General features: G+C 54.4%; 1 protein-coding gene and 1 pseudogene across 9 annotated transcripts in view; both read right to left on the minus strand.

Annotated features, from left to right (window-relative positions):
* The window catches only part of LOC309605602 (large ribosomal subunit protein eL42 pseudogene), a 621562-nt pseudogene that overhangs the window by 280558 nt on the left and 321125 nt on the right, over positions 1 to 19879 (minus strand). The gene's annotated exons all lie outside the window — the stretch shown is intronic.
* The window catches only part of AMPD3 (adenosine monophosphate deaminase 3), a 42838-nt gene that overhangs the window by 8345 nt on the left and 14614 nt on the right, over positions 1 to 19879 (minus strand). For all 8 annotated transcript variants that reach the window (XR_014231405.1, XM_082341492.1, XM_082341491.1 and 5 more), the window contains exons 3-10: positions 17241 to 17445; positions 14175 to 14337; positions 11720 to 11939; positions 9370 to 9499; positions 5035 to 5229; positions 3105 to 3236; positions 2406 to 2569; positions 1566 to 1692 (exon numbers count right to left, since the gene is read on the minus strand). Coding sequence is in view for 7 of the 8 variants with exons in the window: in XM_082341492.1 (XP_082197618.1) it covers positions 1566 to 1692; positions 2406 to 2569; positions 3105 to 3236; positions 5035 to 5229; positions 9370 to 9499; positions 11720 to 11939; positions 14175 to 14337; positions 17241 to 17445 (1336 nt within the window). In the remaining variant the exon portion in view is untranslated. The remainder of the gene's footprint in view (positions 1 to 1565; positions 1693 to 2405; positions 2570 to 3104; positions 3237 to 5034; positions 5230 to 9369; positions 9500 to 11719; positions 11940 to 14174; positions 14338 to 17240; positions 17446 to 19879) is intronic.

The following is a 19879-nucleotide window of genomic DNA, read 5'->3' on the forward strand; positions in this document are numbered from 1 at the left end:
CGGACCTCGAGTTCCGCTCTGCTCTGCGCTCACTAGCTCCATGCTGCACCTGAACTCTGGGGGCCCAGCACGGGGGCAATGTCAGCCCCTCTCCTGGGCTCTGCTAACGCAGGGCCCCAGACTGGGCCTCCCATAGCCTCAAGCACAAAACATGTCCAAACCCCACCTCCTCCTCCCCAAGCCTGCTGTGCCCCCATAGTTGGCAGTGTCCTCTGAAAGGCACACCGTCTGCTCCCCAGCAAAGCCAGGCGCCGGGAGGCCCCCCTTGACTCTTTCCCCTTGCTCACCTTCAGGGTGTGCCCAGGCCCCATCCATTCTCCACCCGTGCCCACCACGCCGCCCAGGGGCCCCGCCCGCCGTCTGTATACGCCTCACTTTCCTTAATGTGGGGATGACCACACCCGGGCCAGGGCCCTGGGTACGAATTCCACTTCTGCCCCTTTTTAGCTCTGATCTCTCAGTTTTCATTTCCTCATGTGTAAATCGGAGCTAGTAGCTTCACAGGACTGTTGTGAGGATTAAGTGAGATAATCCGCAGTGTCTAACACACAGCAACACATAATCATGCTGCTTACTATTAACTCCTACAAAATGAGGTAAAGTGGGGCAATCGTAAGGCTGAAGCAAGATCACGTCATGGCGTGGATCACCGGAGCAGGGAGCGAATAATCAGTGTGAGCTGTGACTGCTGGTTCAAGCCCCCCGCACATCTCCACTGCTGGAGCAGGCCCCCTGACTCTCACCTTGCCCCCTTGCCCCCCACCTCCAGCTCCTTCTGTTCCAGGCCTTTCTTCACACAACAGCCTGCATGGTGTTTGTCTAAGACATAAATTCAGTGCCGTCCCTCAGCCCCTTCAAACTTTCCTGGGCAACCCCCCAACTCCCCCAACCCCTACTACACACACACACACACACTCACACACACACACTCACACACTCACACTCACTCAGTCACCCCTCTCTCCCCCACCCCCAGCCCTCTGGTATCTTCCCCACCTCCCTCACTGTCGGAAACCATCCCCATAAACTCTACCAGGCACTGAACTTGCTTCTCACCGTCTGCAGCCAACTCTATTCTGGGCACCCAGGGGGCGGGACCAGCTCCTGCCCCGCTGATGCCCTTTCTGGTTAAGTCTCTCTTCCACCCTTCTCACCCTCTCCCACAACTAACCAGATAAATATATTTTGTGGGGCTTGTATACTTAACCAAACAAGGTGGGAGGACCATTGGTTTCTAAGCAAAAGCAGGAGCCTGAAATGTCTGCATTTGTAACGACCTGAGGCTACAGCTGGGACAGAGGCCAGTCCTTCCAGCCCCACCTGGTCAGGAACTAACTCCTCAGTCTTTCTGCCTCACGGCTGCCTTCCCAGCACCCCACCCATGCCCGCAGGGCCGCCCCAGAGGAGCAAGCTCATTATTCTAGAAATTCAGCTTCTTGGGCTGGCCACCTCATGCCTGGGGCACACCAGTGACAGGATCTTAGAAGGGAAGGCTGACCCAACCCCCCGGAATCCTCTCCTCCCTCCCTCACTGGGCACATTGCCTGGGCGCCACCCACACTTACATATCTGAGGAAGAGGTGAAGCTCTCGGTGATCTTGAGGATTAATGGTGGCCTCAAAGAGGGGCAGGAAGATGTTCTCCAGCATCTTCCCAAAGCTTGGCAGCAGCTTCTTTGACCTAAATATGTCACTGGGGGAAAGCGGAGACTTGCTGATTAAGGTGGACCCAACAGCCCCCTTGGCCCATCAGAGACCAGCCCCCCTCCGTCCCTTCCCTCAGGCAGCACAGATCCCCATTTAAACACCCAGGGTAGAGTCAGAGGTAGGGCTCCAATACAGATCCTCCCCTCCTCGCCAAGTTCTGCAACACTAGGCGTTGGTGGCACACTCAAAACCTACCCATATCCATCAGAGAGCTTTCTCCCAGAGGCCAAGCTGGGAGTGGGGCGCTGGGATTCAGGCTGATCCAACTCTCTCCCCTCAGCTCAGTTCCCCTAAACCACGTGTCCCAGGCCCATCCAGGGGCCACATTGGCCAGACTGGAGAGGACAGTGGTGGTCTGAGTCATATCCAGGGAGAGGGCCAGCAGTGTAGGCCCCCATCAGGTCATTCAGACCCTGGGCCTCACCCAAAAGGATAGCCCATCCTCAAACCGCAGTGACAAGAAGATGGGCAGTAGTTCCCACCAGGCCTTTGCACATGTATGTTCTTCAAAGAACAGAGTTGAAGTGTCACAGGGAAGTCTTTGCCAACCACCCCGCCCTGTAGGAAAATCCCTGGGGCAGAGAGGCCTAGGCTGGCACTGGAACAGGCCCTATCCCTCAGTAGCACAGACTCAGCAGCTCCTATCGGACAGGTTGGTGACCCCAGAGGACACAGGTAGACAGCAGCCGCCTCACTTACTAGATCCGGGGCACCTGGATGATCCAGCGCATGTTGGGTGAGTAGACCTTGTGCTGGATGAACCAGCGGGCCAGGTTGGGCCACTCCTTAGGACTGCAGCCGTAGATGGAGAGCCGTGGCTCTGAGTACTGGTACTTGCTCTCCTCCAGCTCCTGGGCCACCTCCTGGCACCAAGAAGAGCTCAGGTCAGCCCAGAGCACCCCAGCTGCTAGATCCTGCAGCTCCCTCAGCCACCTGCTCCTGGGCTCAGAAGGCCTGATCTACATCCCCTTGCTGCCACGTCAGCACTCACTCCACCTTCCTAGGGAAGAAGGCCTTGGACCTGCACAGTCACACACATGACCAGGCCAGACAGCAGAAGCATCTCCAAATGGGGCTAACCTCTACCCAGTGCAGGCTGCAAACACACAGGGCAGCAAGCCTGGATGCCGAGAGTTGGGCCAGCGGTGGACACCCTCCTCCTCCTCTTGCCTGCAGTCAGCACAGTCCACACACAGCACAGCCTGCGCACTCGGGAGTCAGCGGCCAGGGCCACAGCACTTGGCACCCAGGCACCTGCACCTCGCCTGAGCTGGACGGTGGATGGACGGGGATTCACGAAGGGGAAGAGGACAGGAGGCCCTGCGGGGCCCCCACCCCATGAATGCAGATGCTGTCAGGAATCCAAGGAGGGCTTGGAGAGGTCCAGGGCTCACTCACCTTGACCATCCGAGCAAAGTACTCTCCTCCCAGGTAGTTTTCAGTTTTCAAATACAGGTCTCGGAGCTCACTGGCCCCCACAGGGTTGTATTTGGAGTTGAACTTGTCAAAGCGGTGGAACGTCTGCCGGCCCTGGAGAGAAGAGACACCAGCCAGATCACCACGCTGTTCTACAGCCACCAGACACATGACCCCTCCAGGCCTTTACAAGGTGGCCTCTGTGAGCCACACTGAAAGATACCTTCTGTGTCAGTTCTTGCATGAAAGCTTGGAAAGTCCCAGGGCCAGGATCATGCATCCTCACTCAGCCAGCACGGGGGTCCTTTTGCGAGGCCTTCTGTAAAGGAGGATCAAGGGCCTCATGCCTCCAGGAGCAGGGCTGGCTGAGTGAGCCGAAAATACTGAACCATCAGTAATAACATGTGTCCTGTTACTGTTTAGACTTCATAAGGCACTTTCTCCACATTGCCTCATTCGGTGTCTGGTTTAAGATTTTTTTATTGTGGTGAAATGTACATAACACAAAATTTACCTTCTTAACCATTTTTAAGTATACAGTTCAGTGGTATAAAATACATTCACGTTGCCATGCAACTATCACCACCATCCATCCCCATAACTCTTTTCATCTTGTAAAACTGAAACTCTGTACCCACTAAACAGTAGCTCCCCCAGACCCTGGTAACCACCATTCTCCTTTCTGTCTCTATGAGTTTGCCTATTCTAGATGCCTCATACAAGTGGAATCATACAGTATTTGTCCTTTTGTGTCTGGCTTCTTTGACATAATGTTTTCAAGGTTCATCCATGGATGTAGCAGATATCAGTACTTTATTCCTTTTTAGGACTGAATAATATTCCAGTGTTTGTGTGTGTGCATTTTATTTATCCATTCATCTGTTGATGGACACTTGGTTTGCTTCCACCTTTTGGCCACTGTGAATAATGCTGCTGTAAGCATTAATGTGCAAGTAACAGTTTTAGTCCCTGCTTTCAATGCTTTGGGGTACATACCTAGGAGTGGAATTGCTGGAATATATGGTAATTCTATATTTAACTTTCTGAGGAACTGCCATACTGTTTTCTATAGCAGCTGCAACATCAGTTAGTATTTTAATAACTTTGTAATGTCAATAAGGCACGTGGCAGTCACCATTTTATAAGCAAGGAAATAAAAGCTTAAATGAGTTGCTTAAGGGCACACAACTCCTAAGTGGAATTAGAACAGGGACCTATCTGACCAAGTCACACACTCTTTTCCCCTGTCTCAGGGCTGCTCCCAGCCCTGTTACTCTCTGAGGACAAACTACCTCTCACAGTCCCCGACCTGGGACTCTTTGCTGCAGTGCTACGGTACTTGCACCTGGACAAACGTCTCCTCAAGCAGCAAAATACAAAGAAACTAAACTAACTGTGTGCATGCACAGTTGGGGCAAATTATGGACAAAAGATACAAAGAGACCAAAAAACCCAACTGCCACTTCTGAAGAGCCTGGAGCAAAAACAGGGTGTTGGAAGCAAAAGCAGGGTACTGAGCATGCCCCTGCACTCAACACCACCAGAGGGGTGGGCAAAACACCCAAGCCACCCCTCCCGCCCAACCCTGGGACACATCCCTACCCTTACCCCATATAAGGTACAAGCTCACCCCCCGCTCAGGGAGCGAGCAAGCAAGGGAACCTGTTTGTTCTCGCTCCCCACTGCTGCAGCAGGGTCCCCAATAAAGCCTTGCCTAAATTTCTTGTCTAGCCTCTAGTCAATTTCTATTGATCGGAAAGGCCAAGAACCCTGTTCTGTATCACCCACGGCTAGAAGAGAAAGAGATGCCTACACAGCCAGCCTCTCTCCAAGCCCAATCCTGGCTCCTTTCCAGGGGGCTGAGTCCCCCCCCACCAGGACTGCACGAGGCCCTGCGGCCGAGCTCACTCACCGCATGGACATCCAGCGAGTCCACAGTGAGGTCGTACGGGTCCATGTGGAGGCTGTCGAACACCTGCCGCAGGGTGATCTTCCGGCCCCACTTCTCGGCAACCGTCCTGTCGGGCTCCGTCTGGTACGTATGCTTGATGAAGCGCAGCAGGTGCTTCTGGTTCATGCAGGCAGCCGCGTGGATGTGCGTGTCCACCTGCAACACAGTGGCCCCCAGCATGTGAGCTGGGCCACCTCCCCCGGCAACAAGAGCCAGGACATCCAGGCTTCGGTGTGGAGCGCAGAGCCTCAGCACCTGCACTGACGCCAGATCCCCCGCCCCATTTCTCCTGTAGACTTTGGAACTGGTCTTCCTCCGTCTAGCCTTGCTGCCCAGTCCCCCTCCTTACAGCATCAAGAGATCTTTTTTAAATGTAGGTCAGATCCAGCCACTATCCCTGTTAACCAATCATCAGTGCCCCCCAAGTGTTCAAGATAAAGCCCAAGCTCCTTAGCCTGGGATTCAAGGCTTACTTCAAGCCTTAAGTCTCACCTTGCCACTGCCCTGCTCTCTGCTCCAGCCAGGACACCCCACTTACAGGTGCCCGAGGTGCCATGCTATTCCACACCGCGTGTCCTCAGCCTGGCATGCCTTCCCTCCTCCCCACCGATCCATCCACCTGGAAATTTCCCACGACTTCCTCCACGTGGCAGCCTGTCCTGATCCCCCAAGCACAACGGATCATTTTTTCCCTTGCCCAACCTGGGACTCTAGCACAGACACTCCCGTCACTGTTTATGTCCTCCAATCTGATCTAATAATTTTCTGTCTACTTCATCACTAGACTGGGAGCTCAGTCCTCAAGGACCATGTCTGATGCATCTAAGCCTCCAGCACCTACCCCAGAGCCTGGTATGATGTTGAATCAATGGATGGATGAATGGACCAATGAACAGGTGTGGGAGGTTCCAATAGTTTCGATGATACCCGCAACCTCATAGAAACCTGAGGACCCACCTAATGCCCCACAAAATCCCACACTTGCCATTGACCTCGCTGGAACCCTCAGAGCATTCCCCTCAGCCACTAGCCTTAAAGAAACAGAGCCCTGGCTAAGCTGAGGGATGGCCTGAAGTCACAGTGAACATCCGGACCCCCTTCCATGAGCCCAAGGGGCCTGAGGGAGGATCCCCCAGGAGGGTGGCAGCAGCCTCACTGACCAGCGTGCTGCCAGCTGCCAGCCCACACTCTGCAGTCCCTGCTGCAGCCGACCGGGCACTCTGCCAGGGCTGGGGTGAGGAGGTGGCTGACCTCAGGCCAAAGAATGCTGTCCACAGCTGGCCAGGCAACTCCAAGTCATGCCAAACCAGACATCCGATCCATTGAACCTCTGTGAGCTTTTTAATCAGCCAGCCCATATCACTGACCAACATCACTCACTCATCAGGGCCCTTCCTGCCCTTAATCCTGCCACTCCTACCAGAAAGACAGAACACTAGACATCAGAGAAAGGAAGCACCAAAAGTTAAAACGTCATCCAAAGCGCAGTACACAGGCTCAGGCACAACACGGATGGGCTGGGCTCATGCGGGACACACAAGCGAAGGTCAGCCGGAGTTATCTCATCTGGACACAGCTGGGCTCAACTACCTCAGCATGACTTAGCACATTCTGGGCTTTCCTGCTGTCCTCTAGCATACCAATGACACACTGCAGGGAGTGCAGCCTGTCCTCATGCCCAGGAGTCACTAGATGAGGGAGGAAAACAACTGGGTAATCCAGGAAGCATCTGATCGAAACTTCAAAATTACCAAGGTGATTCTTTTAGGAACAAGTAAAAGAGCCTGTCATTGGAGGTCAGCATTTTCAATTCACCAGAAGATCCAAGAGCATTCCTTGCTTTCATCTAAGATCTGGGTCTAAACAAACAGTAGAGTTTCTAAACAGGGCTGGCCAATACCTGGCCCCTAAGCCAACGCTGACTATTTCCGCACCCGTGGCAAACATCAGTAATCAATTACAGCACTCTTCACTAAGCTTCGGGAGTGGCCTCAGGTAGCCGCTCCCAGTTGGTCAAGTTTGGCACAGAAGATGAAACCTATCTGCTATCCCTGCTATGACACTTAGACCGAAGTGGTTAAGGCCTAATCTTACCCAACTCCCAAGCAGCAAACACACTCAGTCCCTCATTATCAGCTCTGAGCAGAAACCAGTCATCTCAGTTACACAGTCCTGCTGGTTTGGCCTCATGGTGCCATAACCCATGATCTGATGTGATGCTGCAGGTAATTTCACAAGTACCACCCACAATGACCCACAGCCAGGCACGGTTCCTGCCTCAGAGCAGGACCCTGGCCTGCCCCCATGACACTGACAGCCACTTGGAAGTATGGAGGCCACCTCCCAGCCCATCCTGAACTTCAGAAAGTCAGCTCTCCTCCCCTAGCACAGGCTTCCAGGGTAAGATGAAGCAGCCAGCACTCAGGAGGCAGGGAGCGGCAGGCACAGCCTGACCTGGACCTGTGTTTATGGATAGCTGTGGTGCCAGAGAACAGCCCACTGTGTCACAGCACGGGGCTCAAGGCCATCTCTGTCCAGAGAGCACATGAACCCCCAGACTGACAGGGAACGCGAGGACGGGCTCTGGTATGTAACCACAGCCCCTTCGCCCCCTGCCCCCTAGGACCCTCGCCCTCGTGGTGGCCAGACAGCGCAAACACCCACTGGGGCCCCGCCTTAGAAGCAGACAGTGTCGGAGCCGGTGCAGTCGGGCGCAGGCAGCAGGAAGCAGTCAGGCCCAGAGCGTGCATGTGGGCAGAGGGCAGGGCTGCGCAGGGCTGGGCAAGGAGTTTTCTTGGACACCCATCTGGGCGTTGCAGGGTTCCTTCGGGCAGGGCAGAGAGGAGCTGACCTAATGACTGAGGCACCCAGCTGTCTGAGCACCTGAGGGTCACAGGGAAGAAACAGATGGTGCTTGAAGGTGACTATGCCACGGAGGTGGTGTCAAACACACATCCTTCCACCTCCGCCTGGAAATCCCCGAGACTCTTCCACGAGCCTCAGAGCCCAGGAGCAGAAGCCTAACCTGCACTCTGAAGGCTCTTGATCGCATCCAAGTGGGATGCGGCTTAGCAGAGGTGATCTCGGGGCCTCGCTGGAGAAGGCCTTCCATGTAGTACTGCTGAGCGCTCCCAGGCAGGGGGTCAGGGAGGCCTGAGCTGGGCTCCCCAGAGGAGACACAACCTCCTCTGGCCTACCCTCCCTTATCAAAGCTGACCCCAGGGAGGGGGTGGGCACTGGGACAGAGGCCCCTGTGGCGAAGACAACCCCGCCGTGACTCAGTTCAGATGTGGCCACCCCTCCTCCAGGCACAGCCTTACCCCACCCTTCTGTCCCAGAGCACCGCCACGTCCCCGCCCGCCTCCCTGCTGCCCCTGACAAACCCGTGGGCCCTTGCGTGATCCAGAACCTCACCCACACCTGCAGGCTCACTCCCCACAGCCCGCCACGAGCCTCTGCCCCCACCCCTGAGCTCCAGCCACACTGCACCCCTTGCAGTTGTGCCAGCACCCTCGCGCTCCCTCCCGTCTCAGGCCGCTCTCCCCCTCCTGCTGCTTGTAGCCACAGCTCCCTCTACCTGCTGTGCCATCACTTCCACCCCCTGCCCTGCCCTCTGCCTGGCAAACTCCTACTCAAAGTCAGCTCAGTCCTGGCCTCTCCCTGAAAGACATCCCGGTCACACACCTATCACACTAACAGTAACAGGCTGGGAACTGCTTGTGGACAGGAAGTGACTCTCATTAGGCATCAAAGGCCCCACGCTTGGCACTGATCCCATGCTCGCTGTATCTTAGTCACACGGAATAAAATGACAAAGCGGAAGGCCGTGATCACTTAACCTGCACGTCGGCCCCGACTGTGGCCCCTGCAGGCTGCGGGCCCTGAGCTCCCCACTCTAGGGGAAGGCCAGAGAGGGGAGCACGTCGGATGCTCTTCCTTCAATACGCCCCATCCAGAAGGAAGCAGAGCCACAAACTCCCAAGTCCAAAGAGGTCTTAATAGCTTTTTTCAATCCATGATAAATTTAATACATTCTCTACTGTAAAAGTAGGCTGGTCTCCACTCTTATAACCAATTAATAGGCCATGCCCTATTTCTCAAGGAGGAGGGCACGTTCCAACAGATACACAACATGGACAAAGGTTTCCACCATGTCATACCAAGTACCATCTGAGGTGTGGCCTGCCGCACGGAAGGCAACTGGCCAGTCTTCCCTCTGTACATAGGAGGGCTACACGGGGGGCCGAGCCCGGACGGGCTAGGGCACCAGCTCTGAACACCGGCCCGCTAACGCACCTTTCTCACATTATAGAAGTCCCGGTGAGGGTTGCTCTTCAACTCTTTGAACTCGGCCATTTCATTTAGCATCTCGTGAAGGCTGAACTTGGATTCCAGAAAGTTCAGTCGCCGGTGACAATACGTTTTCCTGCAGATTGGGAAGGGGGAGAAACCACAGTTGAGGAGAAGGCACAGCAAGCTCTCCAGTTTGGAGACCTCCAGTGTCTGCGGGCACCGACCCCCGGGGGGAAGGTCAGGACGGAGCAGGGAGGGATAGGGAGGGCCCCGCTTTCTGCAGACCCAGCTGAAGTGTGGAACCACAGCCATGTGAGTCGATGGGGGCAGTAGAGAGCTGACTCTGCAACCTCACACGGGTTCCTTAACTTCTAGCCTTACGGGCTTAGGCAATTCATCCCAAGCTGCTGTCTCTCATGAACAGATATGGAGCCAGCAATGCCCAAGACTGAAGCGAGGGTTAAACTGGCTTATGTGTGTGAAGGGTCCAACTCAGCAGAGTGGACACTCAAGGAAAATCTCCCTCCTTCAGCCCTTCCGTCTTTCCTTCCTCCCATCTATCCTCAGCCACCTTTCTCTCCTTGAAAAGAGTTTCACCTCCGCCCAAAAGATTGATAATACAGTCAAACCCTAAGGTGTGACCTGCCCACCTTGGCTGCAGAGACCCATCCTGTGACCAAATGACATCCCCCAAAGCCTGAGACCTGAAGGCTTCTCAGCTCTGAGGCTTCAGGATGAGGGAAGGAGGCTCTGCATCGTGGGCAGACTAGAAATGTAGGGGGGTAGTTACCGGGACAGAAACCTCTGCAAGGGCTGATGTCCCCACCGGCTGGCAAAGGCCACTGCGGGTGGAAGCACTCACTATTCTCAGCCAACTGCCAGGTGCCTGTGTCCACAGCCACGCGGAACCTTCAACCACAAGCCAGGCCACCCTGCTTCCCTGTGGCCCCCAAACACACACAGCTCCTTTGGCACCCAGTCACTGAGAGGTTCATAAAGAGCAACTGCCAGCCCCGCACGAGCACCATCATCTGTCAGCTGGGATGAGTCCCAGAGCCAAGCACGGGAGAGTCTGGGTCAGATGGGATTCCCAAGGCCACCTCACCCAGTCCCTTCCCCAGCGGGACTCGGCCTGGCAGCCTCCCGGACAGGACAGCCACTGCTCACACACATGGGGAGCAGTCCCATCCCCAAGGCTTCCCCTCGAAGCTCCTGCTCACATTGGCTGAGGCAAGCTCCCGGAAACTACCCTTTCCCCTCCCAGCTCTTACGTCTGCCCTCAGAGATCACCGAGGACCAAGACCCACTCTGTCCAACCCTTCGGGGCCCACCCTCCCGCCTTGGACACTGGCATCACCCCATTCCCAGCGAACCCCAAAAGGCAGGGCAAGAGATAAGTCCCTCAGCTGTGACCAGCTTCCTCACTCTCCCCCGGACCCCCAGTCCTGGCTGGGTATTCACAGCACAGCCGCTCTCAGAGGCGCTCAGGGCCCGGGCAGGCTGAGCCTCCGCTGCCGATTCGCTGAAGTGCTCACCAAGAAGCGAGGGCCCAAATTCAGGAAGACAGCTCCCTGCCAGGTTAGCTCGAGCCAAGCCTACAAGCATCACGGGGGTCCTGGCTCTAAGTTCCCAGGCTCCCTGCACCCTCCCCTCCAGAAACACAGAAAAACCAACACAGGAAGCAACAGTCTTCATCACTCCCCCATCTACAGTGACGCCCTAGGCTGGTAACTCTCTGCAAGGCTGCCGTCCCGCCTGTGGGGAGGAGTGACCGCCATTTTAAGGCGCACAGGTGGCCACCGGCAAGCAGATGCCCCACACCTGCGCGTGCAGAAGGGACAGGTAGTAGCAACTTTAAGAATATGCCAGGGGCTTCCCTGGTGGCGCAGTGGTTGGGAATCTGCCTGCCAATGCAGGGGACACGGGTTCGAGCCCTGGTCAGGGAGGATCCCACATGCCGCGGAGCAGCTACGCCCGTGAGCCACAATTACTGAGCCTGCGCGTCTGGAGCCTGTGCTCCGCAACGAGAGAGGCCGCGATAGTGAGAGGCCCGTGCACCGCGATGAAGAGTGGCCCCTGCTTGCCGCAACTAGAGAAAGCCCTCGCACAGAAACGAAGACCCAACACACCCAAAAATAAATAAATAAATAAATTAAAAAAAAAAAAAAAAAAAAAGAATATGCCAGCCTGCGAAGGAAGATTGTGGCAGAAACCCACAAAGCACTGGGGAAAGGGGAAACCACTGTCTTTCTGGGGTGGTTTAGCTGAGGGGAAGCCAAGAGCAAGAGGCCTCTCCCGGTCCCTCCCTACAGGAGAGCACCCCTGCAAAGAGAGGCAGACTCGGGGGGCTTACGTGGGGCCGTGGGTGATGAGAGCCAGGATGTGGCTCATGTCCACCGTGTAGGTCTCCAGGTCCGGGTAGGGCAGGCTGTGGGGCTCCCGGCGCTCCAGCATCTTCATGTTGTCGTACACGTAGAGGACGCCCCCCTGCATGCGGACCAGGAAGCCCAGGTTGCGGGGAGCATCATCCAGGCAGTAAGGGTCCTCCTGGGGCAGCGGGGGAGGGTGGAAGTCTGCAAAACAGGACTGAGTGACGGCCAAGTGCCCTTCACGTCAGGGGCTCACAGGGGCCCAAAAGTCACATTCCCACCGAGGCCTGCCCTGGTTGTCTGATCTAAAACCTAACCACTCCCGCCGCCCCCGACATCTCAGATCCCCCCCCCACTTCCCTGCTTTATTTTGTCTCCTCCGCACTTGCCACTATGTAAAATAATTTCTCTTCTTTATCTTGGGTAGCATATGTTCATTTTGTTCACTGCTGTATCCCCATTCCCTAGAACGGGCCCTGACACACGGCTGGCCCTTTACTGTTTTAACTGAAATGAGCTTCAGTCTCCTGGGTACTTCAGGGACACGAGGCTTATGAAAAAGGGCAGCTGTGTCTTCTCCTAATAAGAGAACAGACAGAACCTGGCACTGCCCGGTGGGAATAACTGTCCCTGCCCTTCCACATCTTCCTGAGCCCGGGGAGGCTACGGGGCTAGATGGAGAAGCCATCCCCTCCGCAAATAAGCACAGAATAGGGAACGCGTCTCCCCCAGAGACAGAGCTGTCTGTCCCCACGGCTGTGGGCTGTTAGCCCACAGGAGCCAGAAAATGCCTCCTGGCTATTTCCCAGCTACGACTTGGAGCAAACGACTTTATCTCCTGACCCTGTCTGCTCACCTGAGGATGACACCCTGCCTTAATGGGCTGTTGTGAGGGCTGCGGTAGCAGGTAGAGGAAAATGCTTTGTAAACAGTAATACATCATAGGGCATTATTCTCATTACTCTCATAGTGGGTTTTCCTGGCTCTCGATAAGCTCTGTTCTGGCCAAGGAACAGGTTATGCTGAGCAGCAGTAGAACTGGGGCTTCAGCTCTGCGCGTCAGCCAACCCCACACAGCGTCCAGCCGCCTGGCCGCCACCCCAGGCAGGAGGAGACCCTGGAAGCTTCATCCATGGAAGGAACGAAGGCGGAGTAGCTGCCTGGGCGTCCCCCATCAGGGCCCGGAACAGACTGCCCTAGAGCAGATGTGAGGCATCACAGGGGCTGAAGCAGCCCGGGGGCGGGGAACTGATGCCCCCCACACACACATCAGGCACGGCCACAGGCCAGCCCAGGAGTCCCCAATGTGTGCCAGTGCCTGTGAGACGCACGCAGTCCAAAGGCCTGGGGGGACCACTGCCTCTGCCTCACCACTCTCCCACCTGGGCCCCCAGGGACTCTGTTCTGTGTAAAGCATACCTTGGACAGTCACTCCTGCCTGCCCGTGTCAGCACTGGAGCGGGTGGGGTCAACTTCCCTCAGACAGACAGGGAAATGGGTTCGGGAGGGCTGAGACTTACCCAGGGCCCCAGGGAGTAACAGATGCCCAAAGTCGAGGTCTCAGAGCTTCAAGGAAAGCAAGAGACGGGAGACATCTTGGCACCAACTCCACCCGGGGGGGCAGCCAGGGTCCTGGGTGCTGGCACAGACCACCAGGCCCTCATCCGATCCCCCACCACCAACTTTCAAGATCGAGGTTTCCTGTTGTCTTCATTCATGTTAGTTAACTTACAGCCTCTACTGCTCCTGGGTCTTTCACAGGCCAAACAGACTCCACCAGAACCCATCCTGCCTTCTCTGATCCCTCCTTCCCCAAACTCCACTGCATCAACGTAACTGCTGTTTACCAATCACTCCCCAGATGCCAGAACTGCACTAACGACTTCACGTTCATTCTCTCGTTTCATCCTCACAACTGGCCCGACGGATAGATATTATTAGTATTCCCATTTTACAGACTGAGAAACTGAGGTTTGGAGAAATACCTTCCTTGCCCAAGAAAGTGGTGGAGCTTAGATCGGAATGCAGGTGTGTTGGACTCCAGAGCCAACTTCCCTGCCCTGGGAACACACCCTCTCTACTTACCCACACGCCACCCACCTCACCACCAATTTGGCATTTACTGTCTGATTGTGTTTAAATATCCAGCATGAGACTGCCCATCTCCCTAGAGGACTCCCAAGACCAGGGACTGTCTTTCACCCCCTCCCCTGCCTTGTCTCTCTCAACTTGTACAGCTCAACCAAGGGCAAGGTACACGGTGCACATGGAATCAATCCTTGGGGAAACCAGCAAAAAAATCAGTGTAGGAGAAGCCAATACCAGGGCTTCTGCCCTTAAAACACCACCTGGGGGAAATACGTCCAACCAGTAAAACATCCTGACCAACCCTCGGGCCATGCCCTGCTTGGAAGCCCACCTGCAGCCACAGCGCCGTACCTGGGAGGCCCTCTTCCAGAGGGGCAGCGTCTGCCTGCCAGTGACCCAGGTACTGGGCCGTGGTGTGCGGGAAGCGGTGATAGGCGAGCCGGGCATACTTCTCCCGGATTATCAGGGCCTTGGCCAGGCTCTTGGCAGCCTGTTCGTAGTCCTCCACGGTGATCTGCAGAAAAGGGTGCACACAGCAGGCCTGAGACCGCTGACCTAGCAAGACCTGCCGCAAGGTTGGCCCTCGACTGGCAGCAGGGAACTTGGGTTTGGGGAGCATTCCCACCACTGTGGGCCCAGTGGCTCCCTGTGCTTGAACGGTTTGTACAAACACCATGGTTTATGCTGGACACCCAATTTCCTTCTGGGAGCCTGGAATTGAGGGATGTGCTCTGCAGACGTGCGGTCAGCCCCAGTGAAAACCTTGGCTGCTGAGTCTCTAATGAGCTTCCACGGTAGATGACACTTCACCCATGCTGTCACAATTCAATGCTGAATGGATTGAGCGCGTTCTGGTGACTCCACTGGGCGGGGTTGCTGGGAAGCTTGCTGCTGGCCTCTTCCAGACTCTGCCCCAGGTACCTCTTCCCTTTGCTGACTTTGCTCTGAAGCCTCTCCCGGTAACAAATCCTAGTCCTGAGTACAGCTCTGCGCTGAGTCCTAGGAGTTCTCCTGGCAAATCACTGAACCCGGCAGGGGTCTTGGGGACCCCCAACACAGGAGGAGATTTGGGGCTGTTGGAGAGAGGCAGGTACCCCAGAGAGGATAAATCACAGGAAGTCACAAAGTCAAACTTCAGACCCTGATCTGATTGAGTCCCAAAGCCCAAGTATGCTCTGCTTTCCCAGAGCTGCCTCACACTCAGAGATAAATGAGATAAATTCCCACCTTCCAGTGGGCTCGTTAATCTTTGTCTGTTGGGAAGGACAGGTGTGGAAGAAATCTGAACGTGCTGGGGGAGACAGTCATTCATAAGAGGGGATATAAGATGCAGCAGAGGGAGGTACAAGAGGGAGCACAGAGCCGGAAGGCTGGGGCCTGGACCGTGGCCCCTCTGCTTTAGTAAAAAAAAAATCATTTTTAGTTTTGAAATGTTGTAAACGTACAGACAAGCACTGAAGATAATATGACAGACACCCATGTATCTACCTTCCAGAGCTAACAATTTTAATATTTTGTATTGTTGTTTCAGATGTCTTATATGTTTACATAAATAAATCATCTCAGATAACAGCTAAAACTCTGCCCTCCTCCACCCACTCCATCCTCAGAGGAAGCAAGTTGGTATATATCTTTCCCATGCACGTTTTTATACTTTTACTTTTTTTTTTTTTTTCCTTGCCTCTTGTTAAGGAAGGAGCTTCTCCTTTCCTGACTCCAGGTGTCCCCATGAGGGGGTGTTAATTCCATTTTACACTTTCTGATGGCTTAGGAGAGCAGCAGGAATAGGTGAGCGGACAACACCGTAGACACAAATGTGTCCCTGCCAACAATAAAGCCAAATACTCTGTCTGCAGGACCGATGGACTCAGCGGGGCAAGGGGCTCAGGCCACAGCTGGAGGTATCAGAGACGTGCTCAGCGTCCCAGCGGACCAGCCAACCTGTAAGCACTGCAGACCTCATGCCTGGCAGCTGACCCACTGGGGGCCAAGGCGACCTGCAAGGTCAGCCTGCCTCTCATGCACTGGTGGCTCTCTGGGGACCACTCGCCAGTTCAGGGGCTCTATGCCCTACAATGTGCCAAGCAGGAGACCGATTGAAAGGAGCTAGTTAATGCACCAGGCCAATGTCCTCCCCCGCTTCAGCTGGCTGTCAGCCCACCTCTAGTCTCCCCTTCCACTGTTCTGCCCACATGCCAGAGGCTGGGTGGACACCACGGACTCCTGGTCAGGATGCTGTATCTCCAGACAAGGCCTGTGTTGTTTCCAATCCAACCAAAATTCCCATCCATAGAAAGGAATTTAAATAAAGTATGGTTCATCCACACAGTGGAATACTATGCACTTGTCAAAAAGAAATAACAAGGAAGTTCTTGATCTATTGATATGGCATTATCTCCAAGATGTACTGTTACATGAAAAACCTAGGCTCAGTATAATGTATAGTAACTACCATTTGTGTAAAAAGAAATAAATCAACTACATGGGCATAGTAAACTGTAGGTACACAGGCCATCTACGTGAGAACACACCAGAAACCAAAACCAAGGATTGCCTCTGAGGAGGGGAATTGGGTGGCTAGAGGACTGATATAATTTTTGTACCTTTTAAATTTTAAGTCATATGCAAGGATTTTCTATTGCTCAAAAAATAAATTTTTTAAGCTAGAAGAAAATGTATAGAAGAGTAATAAGTCACTTTGCTTTCTCAGATACACTATATACTCTAAAGCTACTGTTAAAAAAGAGGAGAGACAGAATAACAAGGCCAGTTGAGGCACGGGTAGTAGGTTGAGGGCCAGGGAGATGGAACCAAACCTGGCACTAAGTGATATTTCTCTTCAAAAAACAAGCAATAAAAATGCATCATCCAACCAGGTGAAAGTAGCACATTTTCAGTGACTGAGTTAACCGACTTGGTGCAAACCAAGCTTGTTCACTTTCTTGTCGAGACCTGCTCGTCCTGCTCGGCTGGTCTAGCCTGTATTTAAGGACATGAGTCCAAGCACAGAGGAGGAGCTGAATCAGCAATAACTGATTTCGCACAAACCAATCAACACCAGGACTTAATCCATTCAACATCTGGGAACACTAAAGAGCCCAAGCTGGAACCGTCCCCCATGGGCTACAGGGACACAGAGCAGTGTTTCTGGGCCCAGAGCACATATGGAACCTACGGGCCACACGGTGTACCAACCTGCAGCCCTAGGCCCTCCTCACAGGGAGAGCAGCGCCCTAGACACACACCCACTACCTCGCCTAGAACCCTCCTTCTCCCCAGATCCTGTGCCTCCTGCCTGCTACCTCCCAGACACCCACAGACCAGGCCAGGCTTCAGGGCTGGGCGTGACCCCACGGGACCCCAGCTTTGGCACAAGGCACATACAACACTCACACAGCCCCCGCAGAGACGCCTTACCCCAGCACAGTAGTCTCCGCTGATGGTGACCCGCTGGAACTCGGGCATGGCATAGGGCGCGGGTGCGGGCTGGGGAGGGGCTCCGGGGAGCACAGGAGCTGCGGCAGACATGGCTGGGCTGGCTGTCGGGGGGCCCTTCCAATCTTGCTGCGTCGGCATTTGCAGAGACAGGGACTGGGACCGAATCATCTTAAAACTTTTCTTTCTAAAAGTCGAGGACAAGGAAAAGTGAAAGAAAGCAGCAGCGAATTGGGGCGAGTGATGAAGAGTCTCTGTTATGGACATGGCAGGAGAATTTGCCTCTGATTAATCAGCGGTGCTGGTCCTACCGTTAAGGAGTTTCTAATCATTCGTGCTCATTCGTGCCTTCCTCTCACACGCGTCTCTCTGCATGCAATATCCCAGACACCCCTCCCTGCGGCCACCAAGAACTGCTGTGGCCCGCGTTTGCAGGGCGCGTGGAGCATGCAAATAGGCAAGTGTCTCAGGAGACAGAGGGCAGACCACCCTGCAGGGGTCTAACACCAAGGGCAGGTGAGGTGAGCACGATGTCGAATCAACCACCATGCTGTCTCCAGACAAGCCAAACTCTGAGTCCCAGCACATGAACAGTCTCGATCACAGTGCACGTCACAAAGTTAATAATTTGGGGCACTGGAGCCAGAAAAGACTGTGACAATCAACCAGTCCCACCTCCTGTTTTCATAAAGGAAGAGTCAGGGGACCAGAGATGGGAAATGGCTTATACAAAGTCACGGCAAGGTGCCCCTAGCCCTTAGCTTCCCACCTCCCTGGTACCCTGTCACCCCGGTTGCTCCTTCCTCTAGCCTGGCATGTGCCCTCCTGGCCGCTGCTGGGGCAGGCACAGATCTGTAGCTTTGTTATGGGAAAGGGACTGATCAGCATCAGTTTCAGGTCTCTCTGGACCTGTCACCTTGGCACCAAAAGATGATTTCGCAAACTCTTGGGGAAGTAAGCACAAGGTTGGTTTAAAATGCCACAAGCTCGTGCTTATTTGCAATGCTGATTAGTTAATGAGAAAGGTGAGGGTTCACAAATTAGTAATGTTTCAAATGACACCGCCCCAAGTCCTAGGATCCCCAGGCATAGAGTTAAGCAGCAGGGAGGTGAGGCCATCAGCACTCCCCTGTCCCATGTCTCTCCCCAGCACTGCCACCCAGTGATGTCCAATGCCAGCAACCAGCTGACTACTTGCCCTCCTGTGCCACAGGGCCCAGCAGCCTCCTGGGTACTATCCCAGCACAACCAGGGCCTACAGCCACCAGCGAAGGACTCAGTGACAACCGTGACCCACCAGAGCCCCTAGAACCCCTCCTTTTCTCCAGGCACCGGTGACACCTACAGGGTGTGGGGAAATCAGCTGATCTCCAAACGGACCTTATGACTCACCCGGAGGCAGCTGTCGTCCTCCTGGCTCTTGGCCAGGTCTCTTCTCACAGACCCACGGCTGATTTTTCAGGAACCACCAATTTTTCCCTGCTCTGTCTATACACCCACTGCTTGCCTATGGCTCTCTGGTCCTTATCTGCCCACATGTGTTATCACCTCTTTGGGGACAAGACTGTTTAGACCTGGAAAATGGAGGCGGCCCTTTTTCAGAAGTTTGTCTTTGCCCTGACCCTGACCCTACATAACAGATGCACTGAGTTGTTCAGGAAACCCAGGCTGGACTCCAGGAACCTCCAGCCTAGGCTTTCCCCAGCCCACCATCCATCCATCACATGGAGCTGAGTCAAGCATCCTGTTCCAAGGAAGATACCAACTCATGTCTGTCAATCATTCCTCAGAGGCAGACTCACCTTGAGCAATGAGGTTCCCACTTTGGCATCTTTTGGATGTTCACACCTAGAGGAAGAGCCGTTACTTTGGGCTCCCTCTCATGTTCTGACAGGGTCAGCCAGACCCTGTGAGACTCTGGCTTCTGTGTCACCCACACATCTGCCAGGTCACTGTTTTTATCTCTATGCCAACTATACCCCCGCAAGCCTCAGCCAATGCCGCCTGATGACCAGTCCTGCTAAGGAAAAGCAAGGTGACATCTAAGGTGAGAAACAGGTAAGAAAGTTTAAAAAAAAAAACAACCCACAATTAGAAAGCTGGAAGGCTGCCTAAGCCAAAGCCCACCAGGCTTGTCCAAGGAATGTCCATATTCCTCTGCCCCAATGAGGAAGCCAGAACCCACCAGCTGGTGCCCTCAAGTTCTCCTTCTTGAAGACATCCATTATGGCTCCAGCCTTGGTCTTCAGGTGAGCCCCAGACTGTCACATGTGAACATGGGCTGGGAGCTTGGACTTTGCAGGGATAAGGGACAGGTTTAACAACAGATGGGGCAACTCCTTAGGGCCCACACACCATGGGCAAGGGCTTGGAATAACCAGAGCTAACTACTAAAGCTCGTCTCTAAGAAAACTGGAAAAGCTAAACGGAGCCCAATGAGAGGGCCCTGTGTTCATCTTCTATAGCTGCACTACAAATTGCCACAAGCCTGGTGGCTTCAAGCAATCCCCACTTGCTGGCTCGCAGTTCTGTAGGTGAAACGTCGGCGTGGGCTCGGCTGGGCTCTATGTCCGGGGTATCGAAAGGCCAAAACCAGGCTGGCCACACTGGGCTCTTAGCTG

The sequence above is a fragment of the Balaenoptera borealis genome, assembly GCF_965194805.1.
Source record: "Balaenoptera borealis genome assembly, chromosome: 11".
Classification (NCBI taxonomy): Eukaryota; Metazoa; Chordata; class Mammalia; order Artiodactyla; family Balaenopteridae; genus Balaenoptera; species Balaenoptera borealis.